General features: G+C 40.4%; 2 protein-coding genes across 5 annotated transcripts in view; both read left to right on the forward strand.

The window, feature by feature from the left end:
- The window catches only part of LOC109952534 (von Willebrand factor A domain-containing protein 5A-like), a gene marked incomplete at its 5' end in the record, with an annotated part of 8,070 nt that extends 6,993 nt beyond the window's left edge, over window positions 1-1,077 (forward strand). Inside the window, 3 exons of the mRNA XM_020587669.1 lie at window positions 3-104; window positions 449-572; window positions 696-1,077. Of these exons, the coding sequence (XP_020443325.1) occupies window positions 3-104; window positions 449-572; window positions 696-775 (306 nt within the window). The remainder of the gene's footprint in view (window positions 1-2; window positions 105-448; window positions 573-695) is intronic.
- Window positions 1,078-10,032: 8,955 nt separating this feature from the next.
- The window catches only part of rap1gap2a (RAP1 GTPase activating protein 2a), a 77,924-nt gene continuing 75,915 nt past the window's right edge, over window positions 10,033-12,041 (forward strand). For all 4 annotated transcript variants that reach the window (XM_020587048.1, XM_020587056.1, XM_020587083.1 and 1 more), the window contains exon 1: window positions 10,033-10,235. In XM_020587048.1, the coding sequence (XP_020442704.1) occupies window positions 10,081-10,235 (155 nt within the window). In that variant the 5' untranslated portion in view covers window positions 10,033-10,080. The remainder of the gene's footprint in view (window positions 10,236-12,041) is intronic.

The following is a 12,041-nucleotide window of genomic DNA, read 5'->3' on the forward strand; positions in this document are numbered from 1 at the left end:
TGGTCTCCCTCCAGAAGGCGTCTGGCAGCTGGATGCTAGATCCAGCTCTAGCTGCTGCACTGGGAAAGACCAGCGAGGAGGTGGAAAAGCCAAAGCCTGCATCGGTGGGTTACTAGTCACTTACTGATTATTGATTATTTATTTAAAAGTAAAATATTATTAAATTGCAGCAACAAAGGGTTAACTAAAATCTTTAGCACTCAAGCAGGAGAAATATTAGAAAACATGAAACATAAAATAATATGGCATCTTTACTGCAAACCAGCTAAACACTTTATAGTTGTACTTTTTATGAGCTGACGATGAATTGAAGACTTTGTAATATGATAATAATAATGTGGATATGATGTCCTGCTGTACTAAGAGCCTTTTGGCTTTCAAATGCACTGTAAATGAATCTTTTCTCCCATTGTGCCTGTTCCATGTGCTTTTGATGGATTTGAATTAGGTCAACAAGGAAGTGTGGGCCACCATTCTGGCTCTGCTTTGGCTTCATGGTTTCAAGATGGATGCTAAGGAAGAGTGGGAGCTTCTGGCTATGAAGGCTACGTCATGGCTCTGTGCTCAGAATGGTAATAACATGATACTAAGTTCTCTATCACTACTTTTAGCTGTGTGTAATGGTTGAAATCAGCAGCTACATTCAGTCAAATCGTATGTATCCTCTGCTCATGACTTGGTTGGTGTTTTTTCAGCACCATGTGTGACAGAGTGTGTGGAAGCTGGAAATTCCCTGTTGGGCTGCAAGGTGCAGAAAGATGCCCTGGGACTCTGAGGGATTTATTACAGGACCAGCACACAGAAGCAGATTTACTCCATCTTATCATGTGTATTTTATCAACACTGCACTTTGGTTTTGTCAATACTCGCATTTAATTATGCATGGTTTGATTTGTACAAGACTTAGCTTTGCACCTTTTTTTTTAAAGTAAATTTGCAAAATATTATATCCATTCAAAGTCAGACATATGACAAGGAGTTGTTCTTTTGCCTTAAACCTTGTTGTCAGGTTGTACATGAATTATTTTACTTGTGACAATAAAACCTGGAACTTGGGTCATGACTATATTAAAAAAATGCCTTTCAGCCTCATGTGAAGGGTGCATAGACACAAACAATACACTACGTTGTATGAAGAGTGCACATGCTATAAAAGTATAATTCATTGTCTCTGTGCCTGACAAATACCTTATACAATAGATATAATCAACAGTAAATTTTCTGATGTGTTATGAAGGTGGGAGATGTCAAATTTATCAAGCTTTGTTTTTTTACAGTATCTCTCTAATGCTTCCATAAGAATTTATCAACAAAAAATGTAGTTTGTGAGTTCAGTTACCTTAATATACATTTTTAACATAATGACTATCGCACTTCTTCAGTATTTGTTATCGGAAGACTTTCACCTGGTCTTTCACTGTCACCCGATGCTCAGTTTGTGTCTGACATGCTGCATATCATAACTACTGGAGTCTCTGTTCTTCCTGTGAGACACTGACAGCAGGTGAGTATAAACATAATTGCAGCAGAGGTTCAGAAACAATGGCAAGGAGTCTCAATAGCTGAGCCATGAACTCTTTTCTTGGTCAGGTGAACGGTGGTGAGTTGAGAACAGGGATGTGGAGATGGTGGTGGAGTGACAGAAGACAGTGGCACTCTGAGAAGATGGCTGACCATTCTAGTGAGCATGCAGGTAAGTATGGTTAGGCCCCTCAGAGGATACGACGGACCAGATGGGAAGGCAAGTAATGCAACGTAGCTCTTCTCACACTACAGCGGACCATCTGCTGGAGTGTTTTCTCACCGATGCCAGCTCCGGATCACAGAATCTATAAGAAGAACTAGCACAAACGTTGGTGGGTAACCTCTTTAGCAGGAGTCTGTGACATCATAACTTAATGTAGTTGTAGTTAATAGCTGAAATGTCTGATTTTGGTTAAAATCAGCTTTATCACACTGATTTTGAACAGTGTATAGTGATACCTTAAATTTTAGTATTTGAGTATTTATGCAATGTTAGGCTATCTTCAGCAAAAAATGGAAAGTCAGAAATCATCTAAAGTGTATGTCGAAATATAAGCTGGGCTTAAATGTTAAAAGGAGAATGCCACCAAGTTTAAACATAGTAGGTTTACTTGTCACGAGGAGTGCTCAGCATGTCAAAGCGACCGTATAATGTGATTTGCATGTCTGCAGAAAGTTTATCAAATCTAAGGGAATAGATGAGGTTATTTCAGGGTCACATTGATTTGGGCTCGGAGACAGCAGATTTTTTAAAGAATGCCTTTGCTAAAAACTGGAGGTGATTTGTTTGCAAAGAGTTAAACTGCATCCATACATTAGGACCTATTAGTTCTGGCTTGCAGAAATAAAACTTTCATCATGATGATAATGAAGATTTTAAGTTTACACTTCACACTGTATATGATATTTTTTGTATGTTGCCAAACAAAGGACAAAATCAGCTCCGCTGAAAGTGTCTAGGGGTGGTTTATTTAGACAGACGATTGAATTGATTTCCTACAGATATAGTAGGACCCACAGGCTCTGGCTCGCCACCATGAGACATGTGCCCTCAGCTCACACCCTGATAAAGACTCAGACATGTTGCTTGTTACTGACGCTCACAGAGACAGATTTAGGCCTATGGGGGACTTGTTACTATGACACATGGTATGCAACAGCCATCGCAAACCAACAGCAACGCAGGCTCCTCCACTTTAAATCCAAAAAACTATACATGCAATTGGTTATCAAGATGTTGTTCCTCGTCAAATTAGGGTTCTGCACTCATATTCATAAAAGTTTGTTGTGTGTTCAGTTCACAGCTGCATTACATTACATGCATTATAGCCAGTCTTATCCAAACCTCTGGCAGACCTCCAACCAACATTGTCTAAACTGGTTTCCAAGGCAACCCCAACTAGCAGGACCAATTACAACTGACAAAGGAGCATTAAACTGCCTGGAGATTAGATGGAAAGAAGACACATCCTCAAAATAAAAACAACAAATGAAAGGAGGGTGCTCTGTGGGTGTGTCTGTATATGACAGTGACTTTGCATCAGCATGCCCCTGTGGGCTCAGCACTGTCAACTGTGGTCTATCCATTAGTGGGGAAAGATTTAATTAAACCTGCTTTCTTTCCTTCCCTTCCCTCCTACTAGTTTCTATCTCTGTAGGATTACTGTGTGTCCCTATGTGTTGTTAGAGTCCCAGGCAAAAAACGAGATCAATAAGAAATAGTTTAGAGTGGCTGAGGCTTGTCTTGTGTGTGTGTGCGTGTGTGTGTGTTGGGGGGGCTGCTGTGTGGAGATCTTGTCCTAGGCATGAGCAAGACACACAGTGGGCCTGGTACAGTGTTACACAGGGAGGTGTTATGTTATATCAGTAAGGGCGGACTAAACATTAGAACCACCTCTGCGTTTATATCTTCATTATCAAAAAAAAAAAAATCACCTTTTACAGTTGCAATAAAAACAGATTAATCTCCACCCTCTTGAAAAACACAAACACATTGTTCGACTTGGATTCATGTCATTTATGAAGGACTGGGAAATGAGAAAGTTCACAAAAGATTATGATGATAATTATTTTTAAACACTAAATAAATGTTACCCCTCCATGTCAGAGCTGCCCCATCACTAGCATCTTTTTTATAAAGTTTGTATAAAGTTTTGTATGTTATTTATTTACATTCTTCTTCTTCTTTATTTACTTTATTGCTGTGCAGAACTTTGGGTCATAGTTGTTTTTAAATTTGCTTAAAAATAAATTGACTTGTGTGTATGTATCAGATGTAAAATGTCAAACAGTGGACCATTAGCGTCAGGCTTACTGCCCTCTAACTGTAGCTCGTCTTCTTTACATCCAGAAAAACTGCTGTTTCCCTAAACTTGACACAGCACAACAAACCCCACATACATACTTAGTAGGCATTAAAACACTTAGTGCTGTGCTTGTGAACATTCACATTACATACAGTCTCACTGCACGGATGAATGGGGCCACAAGGTGTCTCCAAGAAGCCTAAACCCCCCTTAAGGATTAGCATTTGACTTGTGATTTTTTGGCCCCTAGTTCAGATTTTCAGTGGCCTGTTCCTTTGTGCTTTGGATTTCTGAGCTCAGGGCTCTGTGTACTGGAGGATTATGATCCTGTTGGTCAGAGCTGCAACAGACAGAGTTACAAGTCGCACACTGAGACACCACACTCCACCTCTACCAGAGGAACAGCATCTCTGTTACCCCTGTTTGTGCAGAAAACTGGTTGGTGGCTTTAGATACTTGCCAAGTTGTACTTTAGGGTCAGCAAAGTAGGCACATTGATTTTCAGGAATCTCATCAAATTAATCTTGGCATTGCCATTCTCGGGTTTTACAATGGCGTCGGGCCTAATTTTAGCTGATCAGGTAGTGATGGGACTTGACACCTGAAGGATGTGGCCTTCACAGGAACTTGTTGACATGAAACTGGTTGTGGAGGCAGGACCGCAGCTGTGGGGAAGCAGTTACCTGAGTTTGAAGATGTTGCTCAGCATTTACTGTGTGAACCATCATGTAGACGTACATCTTTTTGCTTTAGTTTGTCACCTGTCTGTCTATGACCATGTGAACTACAATTATACACAGGCAATGCAGTTTGGTTTTTAAGACTTTGACTATTTGGAGCTTTAGAGACAATTTTACAGCCTCTTAATTTACATGATAAAAACATAATGCAAACAACATTTATAGATATTAATCAATGCACAGTTTAGTATAATTGTTATTATGAAGAGAAAAAAAATGAATCTGTTAAACAAAGGGATTAGGTGTCAGGGATTGGGAGGCTTCAAAGTACAGATGGATGGGAGGGAGGGAGAGAGCGGTAGTTTATCAGGGATTGGTAGGTCAGACATAGTTTCATGCTGAGGGAGAGTGAGGACACAAAGTTGCAGAGGGTCATTGACAAACCTCTGTGGTGGTGGACACTAATGTTGGAGGAGGCAAAACTGAAAGGAGCTGGATGAGGCTGCAGAGATGTTCTAGGAAGCCATCAGAAGCTTGAGGAAAGAGAGGCAGGACATTGTCTGGGTTCTTGTACAGTTGGGTGACAGAGGAGTGTGAAGCGGGGCTTTGTCCAGGCTGAGTTTGACTGGAGACGTAGGTGTAAGGAGCACTACCGATGTGCTTGTTTTTGGTGCAGGAAGTTCTGTAGGGCTCAGGGGAAACTTTGTCCTCTGTCCCACACAGATCACTCTGAGGGGCTTTGCAACCACCCCTCATAAAGCAACCACCCCAAGGCAACATATACAGTATGTATGAGAACAGTAATCATTTACCAATCGAACAAACGGTGCCAAGTCCCAGGTGTTTGACCTCTTAGCACCTTGAGGGCCACTGAGGTCACATGTGGGTCAATGTCTCACTCGACCGTCACGTGTGTTGACAGGGTCACCCGAGTCAGTATTTGCAGCTAGGTCCTTCTGACTGGACCCTTCTTCGTGACTCGTTATTTTGACTTTTAGTGTAAATCTTGTCTTGCAGTAGTAGTAGAAGTAGTATTAACAAATAATTATAGTAATTTTCAGTTGTGATAGAGACAGTCGGACTGTTTGCATGTCTTATCTTTGAGGCAGATACTGCCACTTTTCTAATCATCAGACCCTGAAGGGTGAGAGATCAGTGACAGGGTCTCTCTCCCAGTCCCAGTTATCAATGAACATGCACCATTCAAAGGCAAAACACACCACCCCCTCCTCTGGACTGGATCATTCTACTCTGTAGGATTTTATCCTACTATTTCCATTAAGGCTTTTGTTCTTGTGCCAAAATATGAGCTTCTCTTTTTTCTCCTCCTTTTCCTGTTTTTGTTTCTCCTTTTTTCCATGGCTTTCTCTCCTTTTTTCTCCATTTTCAACTCAGTCTTCTGTCTTTCTTTCACTCATATTCATATTCTTTCAGCAGTGTCCTCCCCCTCCCTCTTTTCTCTTTTTTCTCCTCCTTCTCCTGTCTCCTGCACTCAATTGGGTTTTTTAAAATATTATTTAGTCTCCCGATTTATAATTTAGGTATCTATGTTGTGTGAGTGACCTGCTGCAGTGAAAACTTCATGGACAATTATTAATATTCTCTAAATGTTTAGAAACCAAATCATGAATCAATCAACTGATCTAATAATATGCAGATTCATTCATAATGAAAATAATGAACTGCAGTCCTTGTGTATAATTGTCAAACACTGGATACTCCTACCTCAAGTTCAACAGCAAACTTCTGATTTTACATTAACACATGTGATAGTAACATAGTCACAGGGGCTCGAGAGCTCCCATTTACGGTTTACTCTGATGAGCTCAAGTGAGATTACAGACAGATACATGTTGGGACTTTTAATAACCTATAGCAATATTTATTCAAATCTTATTGAATGTGTATGCTTTTTTTTGGCTGTCATACAGTAATCCATTATAGGGTACTGTTAAAAGAAAGTACAGTAGATGCACTGTAAAATACCAATCAAAAACTGGCGTGTCTGCTGCCAGTGTTTTATTTCTTGACTTCTGACTTCCTTTATTGTTGTGGAGTATTGTGTGTAGATTGATGAAAAAATTAAATCTATTTTAATATGGGTCCGAAACATAAAAAAATATGGAAAACTTGAAAGGGTCTGAATAATTTCTGTACTCACTGTAATACTGCAGCTGTGTAAGAGCAGGGAGCAGGTGGAGCTGACTCATTACTGTCAGTCATCTGCTGGGATGTGGAGATGCCAGGAGACTGAAGTGGAATTTGACCTTTAAGGGATCTGACACATGTAGTGAATCAAAGGTCAAAGGTCAAGGTTAAAGTGTTTATTTGTCATATGCACAGTTAGGAAACGTGTTTCCCTGTACAATGAAATTCTTACTTTGCCGTCCACATGCTACGTGGGGAGTGTTATGGTTTAGTCCCCCTCACCAGGAGGGTGTGGGAGAACTGGGGTTGGACTCAAGATGGCTGACCCGAGTGCTAGTACAAAAAAGGTGGTTTAATGGAATAAAAACAACATGACAACAAAACAGGGTCCATAATACATACAACAAGGGAAGGGCAGTGATGACTAAGGAGACCAGGACGAACAGGTAAACACACAAACTAATGGCAGGAACTAGGATAGCAGAGGATGAGAACGGACAGGTGAACAAAAAGAACCAACGTAAACAATGCAATCCACAGCACGGAGACTGTCAGTGTGGAAGACAAAGCACGTATTTCTGTGTTGCTAACCGCATAATTAGCGTGATAAGGTCAAGCCAAAACGCACAGAGACTGTCGGCGTAGCATCTTACACACGTCTAAAAAATATGCTGGTCAAAGACAACATTTGTCACTTACATAGGGTAAGTATTGTCCATTACATATCGCAATGCTCCGGTGACGACGGGGCGTCTGCCAGAGGTATAAATAAGGAAGCCAACAAATCACCGGAATACGCCTCAGGTGTGCGCACCGACCCACGAGTCACAAATTACCCGATGCGACACAGCTGAGAAGTTGATCCCGCAAAAAGGGAGAGCAGGAGAGGAAAAAAAGAAAGAGAGGCAGGTCGGACCTGACAGTGAGCCATGAAGTGTAAATATTGAGCGGTGAATATGCAATTATGCATGTGCAAACTGAGTGTGTAAACAGTACAGGTGGAATTACATGGGGTAGATCCTGAGTCAGCTGTTTAGGAGTCTCTAGGAGTTTTTCAGTCTAGAGGTCCTGCATTTCACACTTCTGAGCCTCCAACCGGAGGGTAGGGGTGTGAACAGTCCGTGCTGGGGGTGGGTGGGGTCCTTGAGGATGGAGGCAGCTGTCCTGACATCATGAATTGTGAATGACATGTCTGATGTTTTGTGGGTCATTTCATCTGGTGTAAATGATGATTTGCTGTCAGTGACCAATGCTACAGGTTTTAGGTCCAAACAAGTTTCAGTGTAAATATTTACAACAACTAACCTCAATCTGACAGGAGTTTAAATTCCAGCCCTGTTCATTGTTGATATAAGAGCAAATTAATACAGGGTTATCAAACAGTTTGTCAGACCGATCTCGTGTCAGAACTAAAAATATCTTGTTATCTGTAATATGGATAATAAGAGAAACTCCCAGCTTTACTTTTTGACCAGTGCATCTTGTGTCTCTCATGCCATGTGCTACATTTATTGATATAACTTGTGTGATTGTATAGTGATTTTAATGTATTTACTGAAAATTGCAGAACTGTGTGTGTGTGCGTGTGTGTTTTTAGGCCATCAGTGCCTTACCGTGGCCTCTGAGCCACAGATCAATCACAGATCACATGCTGTCTATGTGTGTGTTCTGATAGCCTTTGTACTTCAGTGGAGGGTGTACTTTATTGAATAAAGAACACCTATGATCCTGTGGTGGTTGTTGGTTATTGTGTGTGTGTGTGTGTCCATGCATCTTTTTCTGTGAGCTGAAGTGCGTGTCAAATATCAAACTCGGTGACCTTTACTCTAAACCCTTTTAGCACACTGCTGAGGTGAAGCAGGGGTTTATTCATTGTAACACTCACACTGTCCTACAAAGTGAAACCACAGTAACTTTATATCTGGTCAAAAGCTGAGACCATAATCTAATATGATGATGTCTATTTCTCCATATTATATGATAGAAATGCATAATTTCTGTGAGGACAGTATGTAAAGTTTGCAGTAACTATAAAACAGAGCCAAAATCCATCCCACAAAACTGCTTTCCAGCATTACTGCCAAGGCTGCAAGCTGTCATCGCACTGTTGCCACATTCACGTCATTTCATTTTGACTTGAATGACGTAAATAAGTGATAAAAAATATTCATGTGAGTCCCCAAGTCGTGATTCGTAGTCAGTAATATCTGTGTCACCATCAAATGCAAACATAGGGTAGACAGATGCATTCAAAAGATTTTAATAGAAGTGCCTTTAAATGAAGTAGAACCTTCAAATCATTAAAGGCTGGTAGACACAAAGATCTGACAATGATGCTCTGTTATGTATAATGTAATATAAAGCATTTAATGTTACACAAAGCTAGAATTACTACAAAATTAAAACCATATTAATTTAATACAAAGGGAAAACCATGATCATGTTAGGCTGTTAATGCTACCAAAACAATACATTAGCTTTTCATGCTAACCCATCCCAAAGCAAGAACGCCACATCTGTATCAAATTTAAGTCCTTGGCTGCTCTGATCCCTCTCCATTTCAAAAAGCCACACAGATGTTAACCCTGGTTTCTACTCTTTGTCCCACTCTCTGTGTGCATGGCCTCTTCATTCTGGTTATCCACTGTATTCAGACTGGGTGTTTGGAATTACTATGTACATTATTTGGTATGTTGCAGGTGGGTGAAAATTTACAGACTGTATTTTGAAAACACAGGGTAGAGAAGCAGTAATAACAACAGATGAACTATAGGTGGCAGAGTGTGATAGAGGGGTTGGTATAACAGAGAGATGCATCCTGTCCCGTTTTCACTTTACTGTATTTAGTATACACTGTGTGAAATCTTAGTTATTACACCTTTAATGAAGCAACATCTTGCTGTTTATTCCACACAATTAAACAAGACTATCAAAATCCTATCATGATACAGTTAGTGTTTGTTACTACACTCTTTTTTGTTAGGGCAGATTACTCTCATGTTAAGATCTCAAATGAGATTGTTAGATTTTGTTTTTGTGTGTTTGCTGCAAATAACATTGAATTTGTATGTGATTTTTGTTACCGAGTGCTAATGATGAGCCGAGAGCTTATCTTTCCCTGAGTTATGGTCTTATAACTTTTCTGTACCCTCAGCCTGCCCTCCCTCCCCTCCCTTATTAATTTCCTTTTCCACTGCCTATCTCCTTTGATCCTTTGGTCCATCTTTTCTGCCTTTGCCAAAAAAATTCCTGCCTTTTTCTGCCTGACTTTCTCTTTGACTCGCTCTTAAAAGGCTTTAAAGGAGTTTAGGCTTAGCCCTCTCCATGGTAACACCATCTCCAATTCTTACACACATTTGCTCGATGTCTCTCATCTCATAATTCTGCCCTACCCTAAGCTTTATCATTGTATCCTCCCCTATATGCACTCCCTCACCACCACCCTCTCTTTCTCCCTCCTCCACACACATCCATACAACCTCTCCCGCTTTGGCAGCTGGTCTACTGCTAATGCTGCGCCGTCCACTGAATGCAAGATGTTCAACCCAGCTTGTAAAGGATCTGCAGGGGAGCCGAGGTAAGGCATTCACACTTGTTTCCTCTGGAGCAGAAATGCAGCAGAGATGTTCAGTGCTGCTGTTGATGATGCTGACAACGGCAAACTAAGCCAAATGACTGATGGGAAGAGCATGAGTATGTGAGTGTGTGTATATGCGTGTGTGCTGGTTTGTGTGAGAACTCTCCAGCTGGAGTAATAACCTGTGTGAGTTGTGGGTTATGTATGACATCTGCATCCACACACACGCACACAAAATCAAATGAACTGAAAATTTATTTCCAGGGTTTTCTTTTGTTTCCTTTGTATTTTTTCAAACTCAAATATTGCTGTCTGTGTGGGTAATTAATTTATGTGTGTAGAGTAGTCACGTGTGTGTGTGTGTGTGTGTGTGTGTGTGTGTGTGTGTGCGTGCGTGCATGCGCGCGCTGTGACAGAGCTAATGGAAGCGTGATAGCACGCAAGTTGTGTTTTGTGTAATGCTGCAATGATGCTGCAATGTCTGGTCATTATATTCTCTGACAGCTCCTGGCACCATGTTGTGTTTGTGCCTGTGTGTGTTTCATTGCAGGGGGGTGGTGAGTGGGGGCATGAAGTTAGAGTTCTACAGTGGGTGGATAAGAATGGATATTTTCATAAATTCAACTCAATACACTGCAATTATACAGCAAGAGGTAATTCAGGGCAAGCAAGAGATAGAATGATAATAAACATAGTGCACAAACAAGATGTATTATTATTATTATTTCTATTCGTAGTATGAGAAAAAGAATGTATGTGTGTTAACAATATGTTCTGAACTCTGTGTGAGCCAACAGGTAAAATACAGTACATCATGTGTGCAATAATGTTCCAGTGTACCAGTGGGAATTCATTCATGCTCATGTACACATCTAGTACAGTACAAGTTGTGTCATGTGGTCCCTCTTGTATACAGTGCGCAGAGAGAAGCGGCAGGAGGCAGAGAGATGTTATTTGATTCATTAGTCAGTTTTTGCAGAAGAAGCACTACCTGTGTGATAATAACTGATATTAAACATTCCTGAGGAGATTTGGCAGGCAATGTTTTTTTACTGTTAAGAAGATCCACCTCCTGCAGAGGAGAATTAATGAAGTGCAACATGTCTTCTGTGCAGTTCTAGACAGACTTTAAATTTAGGCTATGTAAGTTTTGAAATAAAAAAATACATAGCTTTTTTTACAAATGGAAAATTGTAGTCCATTACTCTCAGGGTTTTTTGACACTATAGCCTTATGGACAATGGCATATTGTGGATAATGTTAGCTAATTTGAACAAACCAGAGGCAGCCGCACATTACTCCAGTTCACTGACTTTCTATTTTTTACACTGCATCTTAGGATTTAGCATATAATTGCCACTTGCAGCCATAATGCCCACTGTTCAGCAGAAGGCAGGCTGGAGAAAATGATTTTGCTCAGTTTTTCCTTTCCCAAAATAAAAAGAAAATGCATTTCTCTACAACAGGTTCCTATCTATGCCCTATCAAACCCTAGCTAAAGAAAATTTCAATCTTGAGTTTACCACCATATGTAATCTTTGATTAGAATCGTTTTTTGCAGAAGTGGTTCAGCATGTTGATGAATCATGTGGTCCTCTGACAGAGTGCCATCTAGGCTGTTTAAGGAAGATTTTAAGACTGTGGGCCTAGTTTTCATGTTCTTAATAACTGCTGCCATAATACAGGGACTTTTCCAGCCACTTTTAAAGATACTGTTGTTCCATTTCTTCTGACAAAACCTCATCTTGTACTTTTAGTTTTAGTAACACTTTTAGCAGTGGCACAAGCCAATAACATCATTTAGGT

Source organism: Monopterus albus, unplaced genomic scaffold (assembly GCF_001952655.1).
Source record: "Monopterus albus unplaced genomic scaffold, M_albus_1.0 scaffold8.1, whole genome shotgun sequence".
NCBI lineage: Eukaryota > Metazoa > Chordata > Actinopteri > Synbranchiformes > Synbranchidae > Monopterus > Monopterus albus.